The sequence below is a fragment of the Histomonas meleagridis genome (assembly GCF_020186115.1).
Source record: "Histomonas meleagridis strain 2922-C6/04-10x chromosome Unknown contig_53, whole genome shotgun sequence".
Taxonomy (NCBI): Eukaryota; Parabasalia; order Tritrichomonadida; family Dientamoebidae; genus Histomonas; species Histomonas meleagridis.
This window is the reverse complement of record NW_027150896.1, coordinates 419,216-436,851: the sequence shown is the minus strand read 5'-3', so window position 1 is coordinate 436,851 and position 17,636 is coordinate 419,216. Positions and strand designations below refer to the sequence as shown.

General features: G+C 28.8%; 7 protein-coding genes across 7 annotated transcripts; 4 read left to right on the top strand and 3 right to left on the bottom strand.

Annotated features, from left to right (window-relative positions):
* Window positions 1-937: 937 nt before the first annotated feature.
* GO595_007497 (uncharacterized protein) lies at window positions 938-2,407 on the top strand (the record flags this gene model as incomplete). Its single annotated transcript, XM_067920968.1, has 1 exon — window positions 938-2,407. One exon carries the CDS (start codon window positions 938-940, stop codon window positions 2,405-2,407), a length of 1,470 nt encoding a protein of 489 aa, XP_067772407.1.
* Window positions 2,408-4,602: 2,195 nt separating this feature from the next.
* GO595_007496 (tail fiber domain-containing protein) lies at window positions 4,603-6,585 on the bottom strand (the record flags this gene model as incomplete). The annotated part of the gene is made up of 1 exon (XM_067920967.1): window positions 4,603-6,585. One exon carries the CDS (start codon window positions 6,583-6,585, stop codon window positions 4,603-4,605), a length of 1,983 nt encoding a protein of 660 aa, XP_067772406.1.
* A 2,826-nt stretch (window positions 6,586-9,411) lies between these two features.
* On the bottom strand, window positions 9,412-10,968 carry GO595_007495 (Thioredoxin family protein; the record flags this gene model as incomplete). The annotated part of the gene is made up of 1 exon (XM_067920966.1): window positions 9,412-10,968. One exon carries the CDS (start codon window positions 10,966-10,968, stop codon window positions 9,412-9,414), a length of 1,557 nt encoding a protein of 518 aa, XP_067772405.1.
* Window positions 10,969-11,306: 338 nt separating this feature from the next.
* Window positions 11,307-11,918, top strand: GO595_007494 (small GTP-binding protein; the record flags this gene model as incomplete). The annotated part of the gene is made up of 1 exon (XM_067920965.1): window positions 11,307-11,918. One exon carries the CDS (start codon window positions 11,307-11,309, stop codon window positions 11,916-11,918), a length of 612 nt encoding a protein of 203 aa, XP_067772404.1.
* An 825-nt stretch (window positions 11,919-12,743) lies between these two features.
* GO595_007493 (uncharacterized protein) lies at window positions 12,744-13,700 on the bottom strand (the record flags this gene model as incomplete). The annotated part of the gene is made up of 1 exon (XM_067920964.1): window positions 12,744-13,700. One exon carries the CDS (start codon window positions 13,698-13,700, stop codon window positions 12,744-12,746), a length of 957 nt encoding a protein of 318 aa, XP_067772403.1.
* A 98-nt stretch (window positions 13,701-13,798) lies between these two features.
* On the top strand, window positions 13,799-14,137 carry GO595_007492 (60S ribosomal protein L30; the record flags this gene model as incomplete). Its single annotated transcript, XM_067920963.1, has 1 exon — window positions 13,799-14,137. The coding sequence occupies one exon, from the start codon at window positions 13,799-13,801 to the stop codon at window positions 14,135-14,137; it is 339 nt and encodes a 112-aa protein (XP_067772402.1).
* Window positions 14,138-16,250: 2,113 nt separating this feature from the next.
* On the top strand, window positions 16,251-17,471 carry GO595_007491 (Ser/Thr protein phosphatase; the record flags this gene model as incomplete). The annotated part of the gene is made up of 1 exon (XM_067920962.1): window positions 16,251-17,471. One exon carries the CDS (start codon window positions 16,251-16,253, stop codon window positions 17,469-17,471), a length of 1,221 nt encoding a protein of 406 aa, XP_067772401.1.
* Between the last annotated feature and the right edge of the window lie 165 nt (window positions 17,472-17,636).

The window sequence follows — 17,636 nt, the reverse complement described above, 5'->3', positions numbered from 1 at the left end:
GCACTAAAATCACAATCTTTAAATTCTTGTGCAAAGCATGTATAAAGAGCTTCCATTAAAAAATAATGAAGTGACAAAATGCTTTTTATGAAATTATTTTATTTTATGGAAAACGATATTAATATTGATGCTATAGATAATATGATTGATTATTGTTTATATAAAAATAAATTTAAATTAAATGAAGAATTAATAAGTGAAATTCATCCAGAAGTGAATGTACCTTATAATTCTTTAGATATAGCAGTAGGTAGACAAAGAAGTGGGAAAACTCAATGTATAATTAGAGAAATTATTAAAATTAGTAATATTAGTCCTAGAACTCATTTATTAATTTATATTAATAAAAATGGATTAAAAAATGATCCTACATTTGAATCATTAAAACCTTTAATTAAAATCCCAATTTTATATGTAGCTGAAAATCAAGCAGAAGAAATAGTTAAAGATATATTAAAATGGAAACAATTTTATAATGAAATTAAAAATAATCATTGGGAAAATAAAATAGTAGATAAGCAAATAAATGAATTATTTGAAAAATTATATATTAATAATTATAATAATTTAACTTTACATACTATAATATTTTTTGAAGATTGTGCTAATAGTCCTTTATTTAAAAAACCTACTAATTATTTTAATCAATTATTTACTAAATTAGCTCATATTCAATGTTCTGTATTTTTCGCTGTTCAATTTTGGAAATCTTTACCTGCTGAAGTTAAAGCTAATGTAAGTACTATATTTATATTTCCTAATTTCTCTAAACAACAATTAAGTTATATGATAGCTCAAATACCATTGCCTTATACTAAAGATCGAATTTATTCAGTTTATCAAAAACTGACAGGACATCAAAAAATGATCGTCGACGTGAATAATCAAAAAATAAAAATTGAATAAAAAATGAAAAATTAAAATTCATTTTTTTTTAATGTTAAAAGGCCAACAGGGTATAGATAATGAAATAGCTACTTATCTCAATGTGCTTGGGGTCGATATGAGTGCCGCTATTGAAAACTTAAAACAATGGAGAAATAATCAATCCAATAAAACTATAAATGATCTTAATAATCAAATAAAAATATGGCGAACATTAAAAACAACCAATATAGATGAGAATACTTTATGGGACAATATATTGACGTATTTACAAAATATTCAACATCCGTTTTTTGACGAACTAGCTCCATTTCATCCAGAAGTTCTAAAGGATGATGCTTTGGAAGAAACAGAATATGAAGATCATTTTTCATCAGTGCAGCCAACAATAACTATCGACGACATTAAACCAATTTTGTCTAACGAAATTCCACCATTGGGTTATGAAAAAGTGGACGGAAAATATCAAAAAAGAAGAACAAATACCAAAAGTTTACCACCACCTCCAAGACCTCCTGAATATCACATTAGAACTCCTGGTGGTAAAATGTATGATTTTATAGAAGATAAGAATAAATATAAATATACTGGAGGAAGTAATGTTATATTGGATGAAAATATGGATACATTAGCACATCTTATTCTTGATTTAAAGAAAGATGTTAAAAAAATTAGAGAGCTTCAAACAATAGAAGGAGCAAGAGCATTAGTTGAAAAACATAATAAAGATAAAAAGGATCCAAGATATCATTGGACTGCAATTGAAGAAGATATAAATAAAAATGGTATTCCAGATGTTATAGTTGCAGATCAACATAAAAGAGCAAAATTTGTAAATGGATGGACAGTTAAACAACATGACCCCTATGAAAGTCAATATATAAGATTTTTACAACAAAAATATGGTAGTCCACAAAATAGAAAACTTTTGAGAGCAAAAGGTCAACATATAGAGGATTTCGATGAATTTATGGATAAATATATAAGAAAAGTTTCATATGATGATAATAAGCCATTTGATGATCCTAGGGTAGAACCTACCCCAGAAGGTAGACAAATTATGGATACTGTTGATAAATTTAATTTAAAGTATTATCAAGATACAGGTGTTAGAGATGTTTATAAAACACACAAACCAAAAAGGAGAACAGCAAATCAAGTGTTTACTAGATATGTTATTAAGCCAATTTATAATGATTATCTTAAAGATTATCAAAAGAATAATGCTGATGATGAACAACTTCCTGTAAAGTTAGCTATGATTAAAGGAATGTTTCCAATACTTAGTGTATCTGCTAAATTTTATAATGACATTATAAAAACAAGAATGAATAAGATATTGGCAGGTCAAAATATTAAAGATGAGAAAACAGCTAAGAAATATATTAGAGAAGATACAGGAGAAAACTATTGGACAAGCGCTTCAAAGCAAGCATTTTCTGAAATTTTACTAGATAAGAATAAATTTGCAGATGTTAAAACATCATTATATACATATATTGACAGTGATCGCGGTTTCTAAATAAAGAAAATTTTTTTTTAAAATCATCATTTTTTTATGATTAAAATAAGTGATTTCTCACCCCATGTAGGGAAGAATAATACTGAACATAATAGTTCTAGTGCTAATTGTAAAGTTATTATTAATAATAACAATAGTGAAACACCAGCACATTATCCTGAAGTTAATGAAGAAACACCAAAAATAATTACAAGAGAAACTGAACTTAATACTGATAATGCTAGTGCTTTATATATACATATAGCTTTGACATTTAGTGCGATATTAAAAACAAATAATATGAAATTAATAGCAAATTTAATTGATAATAGTGGAAAAATTATTATTAATGCTAATGATTTAGTACAAGCTATAAGTTTAATATTAGAAATTGATTTTAATCAAGTTAGATTAAGTTATGAAGATCCTGAACCTGGATGTTTAAAACATGTAAATCCAATTAAAAAAGTTAATTCAATTAAGATTAATGGTTATGATTTTAGTTCTCAATATAATAAAGAATATTACACATTGATGGATGAATTTAATATATCATTAGAAAAAGTATTTATTTATTAAGATTAATAGGATAAGGCACAGGATTTAATAAATATCTTGGTACTGACATTTTTATACCTTTTTCATTATAAATATTATATTTACCTTTTTCGAAATTATTTACTATAAAAATATCTGATAATATTTTTGATCTCTTTTTTAGTTGATCTGTGTTATAAACTGTTACTGTTGTACCAGGAGGTAAATAAAATCCTTCTTGATTTATAATTTTATCATTTAATTTATGTAATTCTAAACCAAAAGATTTTCTTTGATTAAAAGCTTCTATTGGTGAAATTTTTTTGTGATTTAATTGGCTTAATGTTTTATGATAAGAATTATAATAATTACCGACAATTTTCTTCATATGATATGGATCTATTTCTTTTAAACCCATATTATCAGCCATATCTCTAATGGTTCTACAAATTCTATTTATTATAGCTAAAGAAGTATGAATAGGATAAGATTTATCTTCTAAAATTATTCTTTTTACTGGAATTATTTTTACACCAGATAAATGTGCTGCTATATATTGTAAAGGTTTCGATAAAAATGATTTTTCAGAATCACAATGTATAATTTTAGGATTAAATCCTGCATTATATAAAATAAATAAAGCTTTAGCTATAGATTCTATTGATTTCTTTGTAGTTATTTTATCATTTATTTTTGTATTAGTATAGGCATAAAATAAAAATCTAGACCTAATTTCAACTGCTAATAAATAACAATATTTTGTTTCTGTTTTAGTGGTTTCATCATAACCAGAAAAAAATAAATCCATTTGATATTCACCATTATTACCAATATATTTTAGTTGATATTTTTTATTTCTTTTATAAGGAAAATAATTTATATTAGGTTTAAATTGTGGATCTAATTTTGAATAATCAATATGATATGGAAGTAAATAGTTATCAAATAAATATTTGTTTTTCGAACGAGATTTGAAACCTGTGTTAATATAAGGTGAATTCTTAGAATCTTCATAAATATTATAATTTCTATATATATTGTCATAAGGAAATTTACTAAAATATTGTAACAAATAATTACTATAAGCAGAATCGAATGTAAATACGTTCCCAATTTTATTATCAATTATTTCAATACCATATAAATATTTCCTTAATTCTTCACAATATTTATTAAATTTGAGAGGCTTTTTTTTAGCTTCAAAAACTTTGCGTGCAAACATCTCATTCAATTTTTTGATAATCGTTCTAATATAATATTCATGATGCTCTGGAATTGTTTTTCTTCCAATTTTTCCATTAATAGGTGTAATTTTTTCAGTATTGATAAAAAGTTTAATAAAATTATATTCAAATTGCTTATAATCGTCAAATTGTTTATTATTAAATTGTTCATCTGTTGTTCTTTCTAAGCTCACATCTATATAATAATTAACTAAATTGTTGTATGTTTCAACTAATGGCTTTGTACCAGTATTAAATTCAGGTGTAAAATTAAACTCCCTATTATATTTTTCATTCAAAAAATTAATAAAATTTTTAAGACTCAAATTACCTTTTAATTGTGAATTTTGATTATTTAATTCATTTTTAATCAATTTTTCGAATGAATCTTGTATTTCTCTCTTTCTTTTATAAACTGGATCCATATAAAAAAATAAAATGAAATAAAATATTTTTTTATTCTTTAAATACACTTAATAAATGTTCATCTATTTTACCTGTTACTTTACCAACTATTGAATTTAATATTTTTGTGATTATTACTAAATCATCTGATAATTTATTACCATCAAATAATACTACATCACCAATTTCATAATCTGCAGTATTATTTACTCTAAAATAAAAATCTCCATGTGTTGCAAAATCAATAGTATCTTGTAAAATTTCTACTTCTCTTTTAATTAAAACACCTATTGATGCTTTGTAACCTTTTTCATTTTTAGATACACATATACCTAAATATTCTTTATATGTACCTGATGTTTTAACTGATGGTATACAATCTGTTGTAGATGTATTTGAAGTATATATACCATTTTCTTTTAATGAAAAAACATTACCTGTACAAAATACTGGTGAACCAATTTGAAATTGTGTTAAGTCTTCTGAAACAGGAGCATTATGAATAATAGTTGTATTTATTTGTTCAAGACCTCCAGTTCCTTCGAATGTATTAAATGTAGTTGCAATATAATATATTTTACTATATGTATCAGAAAAGGTACCATTATCTTGTTTCTTTTGTGTTACAGATTCAAAATATAATCTTCCATATTTTTTATCTGCAGTAGGTGTACATCCATAAATTCTCCATAATAATTGATATGTATTACCTGATTCTTCAATTATACTGTGAAATAATGTTAATTTAGTAGATTCTAAACTATCGAATTGACCAGTTTTGGATTTTATATTTCCTATATTATCAATACCATTAGTTGTTACAGAGTACATAATTTTAGAGCAATTTAAGTTAGTACAACCTAATGAATCAAAAGCTGCTGAGTAATAAAAACCATTGCAACCTTTTAGTGTTGGTATAAATTCCATAACATTCCCTTTACATTGTATTCTAAAACTATAATCATTTTCATATCCATCACTAGTATGCATATCTATATAAGGACCTGTTTCTAAAACACCATCTTTTTTAATAACTGCAATTGAAGGAACATCAATATTTAAATTTGAATCTGCAGGAGATGAATCTAAAGCAAAACCATTAATTGTTGAACAATGGATATCTTCTGTATTTGAACCTATAGGAATATCTGTTAAATCATTATAACTATGTGTATGATTTGATGCAGCATATTTTGTATCATGATTATGATCTTTTGAAGCATACTCAGGATGTGTATGATCAATCAATGCATATCTAGTATCATGATAATGTTCTACAGGAACAAATGCATCAGGTATGCCATATAAATCACCCCAACTATGCATGTGTGCTTCTACTGGAGGAATATCTGTTAAATCATTATAACTATGTGTATGGTCTGAAGGTGGAAATGTTTCAGGTTTATCATTTAAATCGTTATAGCTATGAGTATGTTCTGTTGAAGCATAGTTTGTATGTTCATGATCTTTTTTAGCATAAATCTCATCATGATTATGATCATTTGAAGATATTTTAGTTATATCTACATTATTAATAGTTGCACATTTAATATTACCATTACTTCCAAAACTTAATAATGAACCAGTTTTTGATTTAAAATCTAATGAATTAGTATTAGCAGTTATTCTCCATGTATTATCTTTATCATAATCTGCATTATTATGCATATCAATATATTGACCAACTTCTACAACACCATCTTCTTTTAATGTAATAATAGATGGTACATATAATTTTGTATCCCATTTACCACCTCCTGAAGTTGCCAATTGAAAACCATTTAATGAAGTAACTTGTACATTCCCATTTACTGTTAAATCATTATTTATTGTATTATGAGTATGACTTTTGGTAGAATATTTTTCATCTGATTGTGATTTATTATAGTATAATTGAGGTAATGTAATCGAAGTTATAGTATTAAGTTTTTCTGTTATTTGGTCATTTGTAGGATAATTTTCTAAAACTTCTTCTAAATCATCTTTATCAATAATTTCAGAAGCTTCAACAACATTAGTTTTTATACCTTTCATAGCATTCTCAATAGTAAACATTGTTAAAAAATGATTTTTATTTAATAAATTAATAATAATTCTAACATAAAATATTCTGGTTCAATTTCTTTACCATTCATTTCTTTAAACCATATTTTAAAATTTGGTTTTCTACTTTTTATATTCATATTTCTTATATTTAGTTCTATTTTCATTCGTATAAATACAAAAATAATCTTCATAATGGTCACGTTCAATGAAATCAGCATGCATTGAAACATCAGATACTAAATATTCCTTAAATTTACACTTACATTGTTGTACTACTATATATCTAGGATTTTGAGAATCCACAAATTCAGGCGCATTATATACCTACCATATATTAATATTGTCATTTGTAATTTGATTTATTTTGTATTCTGTCCAAGAAAGAATGGATTTGATATATACTTAAAATTTTTACAATTTATTCAAATGAAAGAAGAAGAAATAAATGAAAATATACCTAAGATCATTCCAATTTTTTCAAATTACATATCGAAAATGGAAAAGCAAGAAGCATATTAAATAGGGTGTCCAACCCTAAGTGTAGCATCTCCATATGTGAGCATATATAATCATTAATAAATATATATAAATAATATATGAATATAACATTTTATTGTTTATAAATATGAAGTTTCATAAAAAATTAGATATAATGAGATATTTGAATGTTTTTGATAGAAAATTGGAAAAAATATACGTTTAAAATACTCAAAAAGTTCAAAATGGAACTCGATCAGAAATCAATTGCGATTTTCTTACACTTACAAGGGAAAAATAAAAAATCAATATATACAGAAATGAAATTGACTCTTCAAGATCAATGTATTTCATATTCAACAATTACAAAATATATTAGAAATTGCAAAACATCAAAAACCGTTAACAAGGAAACTTCAAATGCAAATTTCGATGAACACAAAATCATTAATGAAAAAATTTTGTATGTACTTGATGAAGAGCCATTTGCATCTGTTCGTTATATAGCTAACACTACGAGGATTCCAAAAAGTACGGTATATTATCATTTAACAAATATGCTTTTTTATGTAAGCATGCATTTAAAGTGGGTTCCCCACAGTCTCTCAGAAAAACAATAAATTCGAAAAGTAACAATCTCAAAGGCATTTTTTAAGATTCTGAATTCAGCCAAACATAACAATTATATATATTTCGTTACAGGAGACGAATCTTGGTTTGAATATTCATATTATCTATTTCAACAATGGATACCCATCGGAAGTCAGCCTCAAACACGTCCAGGTAAGGTTTTAACAGATAAAAAAATTATGCTGACAACTTTTTGGAATCCAAGCGGAATAAAGGTTATTAACTTTCTTCCAAAAGGCGAAACATTTAATTCGAAGTATTATGCAAATAATATTATTAAGGAACTTTCAAAATTAAATGGGGGATATCTAGATAATGAAGGAAGAAGATTAACCGTCCATGCCGATAATGCACGTCCTCACATATCGAAGCACACAACTAATATAATGAATATTAAAGGTCTTAAAAGAGCACCTCATCCTCCTTATTCACCAGATATAGCACCATCAGACTCCTTCCTATTTGGCTATATCAAAAATAAAATGGAAGGTCAGTTATACGAATCAAGAAAGGAGGTAAAAAAATGTATAACTGATATTTTACAACAAATTCCAACCGATATGTTAAAACGGGTTTTCGAAGAATGGGAAAGGAGATTGGAACAAGTAATACATACCAAAGGAGAGTATATCAAGTAAACATTCTAATCATTATTTTAGTTCATTTAAATTTTATTTGTATAATGAGATGCTACACTTGGGGTTGGACACCCTATATTATTAATGAAATGATTACAGAAAATTTAATAGATAAAAACATCATCAAAAATATGGGAACAAAATATTTTGCACACTATAAATCAGAAGAGGAAAATAAAAGAATGTATCCATATAATATATTTAATAATGCTTTTATTAAAAATTATGAAAAACTATCAAAGAATGATTTTGAACTCCATAAACAATATGTTAAAGAAGGACATAATCCGAATGAAATTGCAAAAATCATTCGTAATGATGAAATCGAAAAACTTCAAGAAATGTCATCACAAACAAACTTTGATTTTAATAAAATTATTGAGCCATCTAGAAATATTTCATTTTTGTGAACAAAATCATTCATCATTAGAAGATGTAGATAAAACTGCAATTAAATATCATCAAAATGATATATTTAAATATCTTTATGAAAACAAAATTATTGATAAATCAATCCAAGCTGAGAAAAAAATGCTTAATTATTTACAAAAAATCTCTATTACTAGTGGTAATTACGAACTTTTATTATTTTTGGAAGGAGAAGGAATCCAATATGATGATAAAAATATTGTAAAAGAAATAAAAATAGGAAATTTATTCCTTATTAAATATCTTCATATAAATAATCAAAATACAAATTTTTTAATATACTCTACAAAATCAGGTAATGTTGAAATTGTAAAATACTTTCTTGAACAGGAATGAATTGATATTAATGGTAGAAATATTTATTTGTTTAATCTAAAATTTATTTTAATAATTTAAAATTTCAAAATAGTTTTTGAAAATTATCTAAATTATTTGAAACAGCACTTATGAAAGCATCTTCACAAGGTCATACTGAAATCGTGAAATTACTTCTTGAGCATGGGAAATTTGATATAAATGATATAGATATTTATTTGATTTCTTTTTTTTTCATCAAATGATTTGATGCTTTTGCCAAATTTCCAGAACTACACCCTCAATTAGAAAATTTATATATAAGTAATCACTTACAAATGAATTTTTACAAAATTACAGCAAAAGGATTCAAATTTGTTAATTTCTCCAATTTTGTTTCCACATATTTCTGTATTTTCTGTTTAATGTTCTCTGGTAGTAACTCATATTTCGGAGCTAGTTCGTCTGTTTCCTTTAATGCCTCTTCCTTTGTCAATTCAGGGATATCGAGATCAATTTTTGATGTTGAGCAATCATTCAAAAACCTCAAAAATCCATTTCGATTCATTAAGGATAGCATTGGCATTGAGTTATTCTTAGATCCTCTTGGAAATATTTCGATGTGTGGCCTTTGAACAAAAACAGGAAAACCTAAAGGTGAAGCGTTTCGTATCGGATCCAAAATTCCAAACTTTATTTTATCGTTGCCACTTTTTGCCACTTCATCGGCGGTTTCGATAAACATTTGGAAAACTTCTTTTGGACCAAATTCTGGTGAGTAGAGAACGACTGCATCGTAGCTCTCGTTTTCTATGAAATCTTTGTAAGTTAACCCAACAATTTTTTGGACACTTTCATTTTCGATAATTTCAGGTATTTCCTCGCTGAAATATTGTCTTGCAATTTTATCAGTCATGATGTCGTTGATATATTCTTTAGCCTTGACAAGGAACTCATCGCTTCTGAATTCAACGTTATCAAACAATTTGTCGTGTGGATAGAAATAACCATTATCTGGATTAAAAACATAAAAGTTAGGAAAAGTAATATCGTTAGGGAAAATGTGTTGCACGGTTGGATATAAATGATATGGAACTACTCCAAACCTGATTTTTGGAAATAGATTTGATAATTGATACAAATTTTCGTGATAAGATTTTTCAAATCCTCGACTAAAAATAGCAGCAAATGTTATGTTTTCTTGCATTATATCATATTTTGTGAATTCTTTGTATAATGGAATTGATTTTTCTAATATCGAAGATGTACTATTTTGAACAGGAACAATTGTAAGGTCTTGTGAACGAAATAGCAAAAACATTTCATTAGACATATTAAGTTCATCAAAAAGTTCGGGTTTAGCTGTAATTAATTCGCACGAACCAATTTCTGGAAGTGCAAGATATAAATTAGAATTAGCATCATTAACATATTTTTCTTTGCTTATGAGTGTGTATAATGTTGAAGATAATGTTGCCCTTAAATCATTTAGAGTTTTGACAGGCCCACGATTTTCAATAAGCCAATTGTTAAGTAGAAACATAAATGCATCTTCACTAGTTGGACATTCACATGAGTTATATATTCTGCCCGATTGAAATAGTACGAGAAAAGGATTTTCATATTGAAAGGTAGATACAAGTTGAGGAACATCAGAAGAAATAAGTAAAGTAAACAACGCACGCTTAGAGAAAATATTAAGTGAGTTTGAAAATAAATATTGAGCTTGCTCTGATAGAGGGTGTGGATGTGGGCCAATTACTAAAGCTAAAACAACAGGATTTTGGGAGATTACATCTTGAAATTCAATGTCCGTGTAATTTTTAAATTTAGGTGTGCTTGTTTTGGAATAGGGGACAAAAATACAGTTCGAGAAAATTTGAAGAGCAAAAAACAGCCCCATTAAAAACGGTTTGGCATATTTTCAAATGTTTACGAATCGTTCAATTGAAAACGAATCGTACGACAAATGGCAAAGTAAACAGCCAAAAAAGTCAGACTCAAGATAATAAAACATTTTTGTACGTAAAACATAAATAGTCTATGAGTTTCCAATGATTAATTTTTCATCTAGTTTATTTAGCAAATTTGATATTTGGTATCTTTTTTTTTTTATATTCGAACTTAACCTAATCTAAGAACAAATCAAATTTTTTTCGGTAATATTTGTTTTTTTATTAAGATTTATCCCCAGAAGAATTCGATACTCTTCTCGCGGGAAGATTCCATATTTGTAACCGTATGGTTCATTCAAAAAGAAGTAACCGCAAAACTCAGATGAGAAAAGTTAAGGCAGTTTTTGCCGGTGATGCAGGTGTCGGAAAGACATGTATCATTGCTCGAATTGTCAACAACACCTTTACAGAAGGTGAAGAAGCAACAGTTGGTGCTGCCAATTGTAGAGTTGAAATTGATACTGGCGAATCGAAAGTTGATTTCAACATATGGGATACAGCTGGACAGGAGAGGTACCGATCTTTAGCTCCAATGTATTTTAGTGGGGCTGCACTTGCTTTTCTTGTTTTTGATTTGACAAACCATGAATCTTTGAACCAAATTGGAAGCTTTGTTAAGCTTCTTCAAACAAGAGCACCAGAATACGTAAAATTTGTTCTGGTTGGAAACAAATCAGATTTAACAATACAAAGAGTTATTAGCGAACAAGAAGGAGAAAGATATGCACAAGAAATTGAAGCAGAGTTTTATATAGAAGTATCTGCAAAGACTGGAATGGGTGTTTCTGATTTGTTTACGCGTGCTGCCATGATTCCAGGTTTACATTTTGAGGACGATCTTTCGTCTGAAATTGCTGTCGACCAAAAGCCAGAGAAGGATGGTAAAGGTTGCTGTTGATTATCAAATCAAAAATTTAAATCCTTAATATCATATTATTTCTATTAACAATTCAAAAAGTTCACGACATGTGATGTGACATTTGTGAAAAAATTTCCTCTTTCATTCATGAGTAAATTTATAAATTTAATAATAAACACCGTTCTGTTTATTTTTTTTTACTCATATTGTGTGTCACAATTAGTAAGCAAGAAATTTTCAAATCGAGTTCAGATATGACATCTACAGATATATTAAAAATTCTTTTTAACTCATTGGTATAGTCAAACATACAAACATCTTTTGATAACTGGTGAATGAAACATTGTTTTTTTGTTGAGAAAAAGGAAGGTTAAAATGCCATTTTAGGTAATAATTTTTTGAACCAATATATTTGAATGAAATCAACTGCCATTTTAGTTCTATAATTTTCAAAAGGAGAAATTAAATGTAGAGCACTCAAAATATATGTAATTACATATATATGGTAGTCACTTCTAAATAAATGAGTTGAGGTTTCTATAATTTGATGTCATTATTTCATAATTTTTTATGCCAGCTAAGAAAGGTGTTTAGAAGGCAGCCACAAAAACATCTGTTGATAGAGAAAGCCTACATCCTTGGCGCAGGAACTCAATTTACAGTTGACCGTTTACATTGTTTCCTTCGTGAAGTCTTCATGTCCGCAGTTCCAGAATACCCTACATTCAAACTTACCGGAAATGAAGCTCGAGCTGATGATCATCATGCTTGCTATCCATAATGATGAAGAATTGAACAGTTCAGTCGGTGTTGTTCCACAAAGATCTCCTGGGTTCAACAAAGAAGAAGAAAGAGTAATTTTTCTTATTCTACATAACCATCTTCCGTCACAAAAACAGCACGCGGTTTGCCTTGTTGAACACTAAGAAGCCTTCCTGAGGAATCATAATAATCGCCATCAATGCAAAAGATTGGATCGTCTTTGCTTCCAGTCATTGCAAGCTCAAATGAGAAGTTCGGCTCTTCAACATCATTAAACGCATCTTTTTTGTACCAGTTTATTTGCTTTGAGAGACTTTGTGGTCGGGGAATAAATGAGTCATCTTTTAGTGCAAACTTTACATGAAGAGATTGCTCAAGAACATCAACGTCTGAAGTGGCGTCACTGTTAGATGAAGAACTTTCTTCTTTTATGCTGTTCGTCTTTGGAATCTCAAATTCAGAAGCTGTGAACTCAAGAATGTCGGCATCTTTGTTGTGTAATGGCTGCTTCGGTGGATTTGTCGTATTTTCAATATGAGTTATCTTTTTTGATGGTGGTTTGATTCGAGAAATTTTACTTTGCTTTGAATTAGATGTTTTGGAATCTGGCGGAGACATGAAGGTTTGTTGCCTGGGTGTGCTAGTTGGTGTAGCTTTGGCTTTATCTGATAGAACAGATCTTGACGATTGAATATCATTCGATGCTACTGATTCTAAATCATCTAAGGATATCATAGATACAGTTGGTTTTAATTTGATTGTGTGAATCTTGTTACCACTAGAAATAACAATTTGATCTTCCGGAACAATGCTTACATTGGATTTCTTTTGGATAAAAAAATATTCGGATGAATTTGGAATCATGTTTATAGTGTGTTTGCTAGTGATAGTCCTGCCTTGACTGTCTGTAATCGTAAAAAAGTTTGTATCTGGTATTGAAATGGTTATTTTGGATGCCATAATTCCGCAGTTCTTAATTGTTAGACGGCGTCGTGGATTGTTGCGTTGTTGCCTTACATCGAAGGAAAATTGTTCTGGGAAAACAACAATTTCGCTCATAACGTATTCTCCCGAGATAAGGGGTGCCCCGTCTGTTCCTGCACTTTTTCATTTTCCAATGGAAATAGCGGTTATGACATGGTCTTGCCTTTATCAGGATGGGAAGAAAAAACATCACTAAAGCTCGTGAATCAATTATCAGCAGCCTTAGTCTTGTTACAAAATCAGGAAAATATAGCCTTGGTATTGAACAGACACTCAGAACTCTTCGTTCAGGCCAGGCCAAACTTGTTATCTTCGCATCAAACATTGCTCCATCACAGAAGTCTTTAATCGAATACTATGCAATGCTCAGTCAATGTGATATCCTTCCTTTTGATGGTGATAATGTTGACCTCGGTACAGCATGCGGTAAATATTTCCGCTCATCTGTTATTACTATCATCGATGCAGGTGAATCCGAAATCCTCAAAATGATCAAGGAAAAGACTGAGTAAACAAATGAAAATAATACACAATTTTTTTAAACCTTGATAAATGTAACTTAAAGATATCACTTGTGTGTGTATGTTTTTGTGCTTGGTTTTATTTAATAAATACGTTCAAGTAAGTTTTCTTCTTGGTAAACAGAGACGAAAGTTTATCCAAAAGTGCCATGATTCCAAAATCCTAATGATTTCCTATAAACAAAAATGCAAAATGAATTTAAGTATTAACAGACCAAAATATTTTCTGCATTTTGATGCTTTTAAATTGCAGGAAGATACTCAAGTTTTAATGATTAAAAAATTAAAGGAAATGTTTGATATCCAAATAAATCAAAATGAAACAAATAGAAAACATGTTTCAGTACCAAATATTTTATTTGAAAAAAATTGTAGTGAATGTTCGATCATTAATTTAATTAACTTTGTCCTCCAAACTCCTCAAGAATTGGAATATTTTTCAAGGTTGTTCACTATCTGTACTGCAGTTATATCAGAATTACCATTGAGTGATAATGATATAAATTTTTTATCTATGATCTTTCAAATGCAAAACGATGTTTTCTTAGTCGTTGATCAGAACGCATCTAATTTTTTTCAAGCCGTTTTAAATTCTCTTTCTCTACCAACTGAATTTCTTTCTTCAATGCTTCAAATGATTCAACTACAATTTTTTGATGTTTTTAGCTTCAATTCCGATTTTATCACTTTTGTTATTAGCTTTATTCATTTCTATCTTTTATTTCCATTATCTGATGAATGCATTTATAATAACATCAAAATTATTTCAATAATAATTCAACAAAATATTTTTCATCAATTCACAAACGATCTTATTTCAACAATTTTAGAAATAACAACATTACATTCGAATTGGTTTATTCCATTTAATAATTTAGGCCTATTAGATTTTGTTGTTCGTTGCGCAGATTCACAAATAACAAGAACAAAATCTTTTTTGATTTCAATTGAATACGCCAAAATTCAATTGCCGTCACTTTCCATAATAACCGCTTTCGCATCACATGTCATCAATTGTGTGAATGAAGATGATTTATTTTACACTGTAGCAGCTGTATTTTTTGGAACATGCTTTAAATATGAATACGTAATCGAGGAGCTTTTGAGAGTTGGAGTAAATCTTGCACTCGAAATAATATTTAATGATGGATCATATAAATCAAAAGAAGCCGCAATGGAAGCATTTTTGGTGCTGATTCAAAACGGAAACATACAACAAAAAATGCTAATAGTTGAGCTTGGAATACTTCCGATATTTATTCAGATGATTGAAACTAATATTGGAAATCACCAAATGACAGAAAGAGCTTTGGATGCGTTGCGTTGCGTTTTGCAATCTTTTGTTGCATGTGACAAAATTGAGAATTTTGTGAATGAGTTTGCAGAGTGCTCAGGATATGAAATATTGCAAAGCTTAACTGAAAGCGAAAATGAAGTAATTGCACAAAAGTCAATATGTTTGTTATCTGTTTTAGAATAACATTATTGTTTGTAAAAAAAATAAAGTGATGTTTTGAAATTTTAATTGTTCGCAACTTCTAAGAACTAACTGCAATTCGTTATATATTTATAAAACCATGAAAGTTGTCATTCTGTTTTACTTTCTGATTAAAACCATTATCGAAAGGCGGTTGCAACCTGAGTTACCGATATCATAAAAATCAACTTTTTCAAATATAAAAATAAACGTATAGCCCTTGGATCGAAACGAAAAATGCTTATTTGCAAGTAAAAATTCCACATTTTTATAAAAAGTTCAATATTTCTTCCTTTACTTACCTCAAATATGAATAGATATTAAGTTACGCTTAGTGGCATTTTACTGATTCTGGTTTCTGGAAAGGTTTTTTCCCACGCAGCCTTTCAAAATATTTGAAAGGTTCTCCTAATTTTTGAGTTAAATTACCGTAAGTTGTGGATGCATACAAAAAATTGTGATAAATTAAGCGGCTTGGTCTCGCTCGTTCCTGCTGGGTAACCCATAATTGTTTTTTATAAAATCTCTCAAAAAGTTGGTATAATTTTCAAAATTCAATGCAAGATTTTGAATCCCAAATTTTGTTCAATGGACCCTAAAGAAGCATTCATGCACTTACTTGAATTAATGAAGAAATTGACTCTTACAGATGTGCGGGACTATGGAACAAAAAAAGCTCAGCTCGTTTTCCCTCTTGTTTCTTCAATATTATTGAAAAATTTATGCCAAAGCCTAGAACAAACATTTAAAGAAGAGCCTGTATGCCTTGAACTTAAGTGTGATGACATTATAATCATAGGTGATATCCATGGCCATATACTTGATCTTTTTAGAATTTTGGCAAAATTTGGTTTTCCGCCTCAACAGAAATATTTGTTTTTGGGAGACCTTGTTGACAGGGGGCCGTTCTCTCTGGAAACTATAGTACTTGTTTTTACCATGAAGTACTTATACCCAAACCATATCTACATAGTCAGAGGAAACCATGAGTTCGAAGAAGTCTGTGCTAGGAATGGATTCTTAGATGAGGCTCTTGGACTGTTTTATGATGCTTCCATTTTCAAATTTTTTGTTACTGCCTTCTCCTACATACCTCTTGCTGCAATTATTAATGACAAAATACTCTGTGCCCACGGGGGAATTGGTCCAAACCTTGAAAGTGTCGATCAGATCAAATCTTTGCAAAGACCAATAACAGATTTTTCAAACAAAATTGTTGCTACCCTGCTCTGGAGTGATCCCTTGGCAAACCTATCAGGCTACGAGCTTTCCCATCGAGGTATAGGGTATTTATATGGAAATGATGTATTAGATGATTTTCTTAATTCCAACCATTTTGACCTCTTCATTCGAGGTCATGAATGCGTAGGAGATGGTGTAGAGTTCCATGGCAAAGGAATTACTGTTTTCTCTGCATCAGAATATTGTGGAGCAACTCAGAATATGTCAGGTGTCCTTAAAATCTGTTCGAATGGTAAAAGAGAAGCATTTTGCTTCCAACAGATACCATATTTGAATAGATCTGATGCAATTCATGAAGCATTTCCACCATTACCAAAAACATTAAGATCATCGCGTACGACAGGAGTAAAAATACCTCCTCTTCCACTTGGAAAGAAGATCATAACACAATATAACACTTCGAGATCTGTTACAAATACACATATAAATCCTCTACTCATAGATAAAAACTTGAATGTGTTGGCAAAACACTCAAATGGATCAAACGACTTCAAGATAGTAGACCTTGGGAAAGCTTCTTTTAGGATTGCAAGACCAAGTATTGTTAATAATAAGAAAAATTATCCTTATCAGAAATTTGAAACTGCTAGAAATATTAGATCTTAGATTAGAATAAAGAGATAAAATTGTTCAATAAAATACAAATAATGCCGTATTTTTAATTTTCTCAATCAAAAACGATGGACAATCTTCACCGAAATTTAAATTGTTTATTTTTTTCTGGTTGAAAAATCAAAACGGAAAAATGAAATCCGGACCTTGTGAAATTTC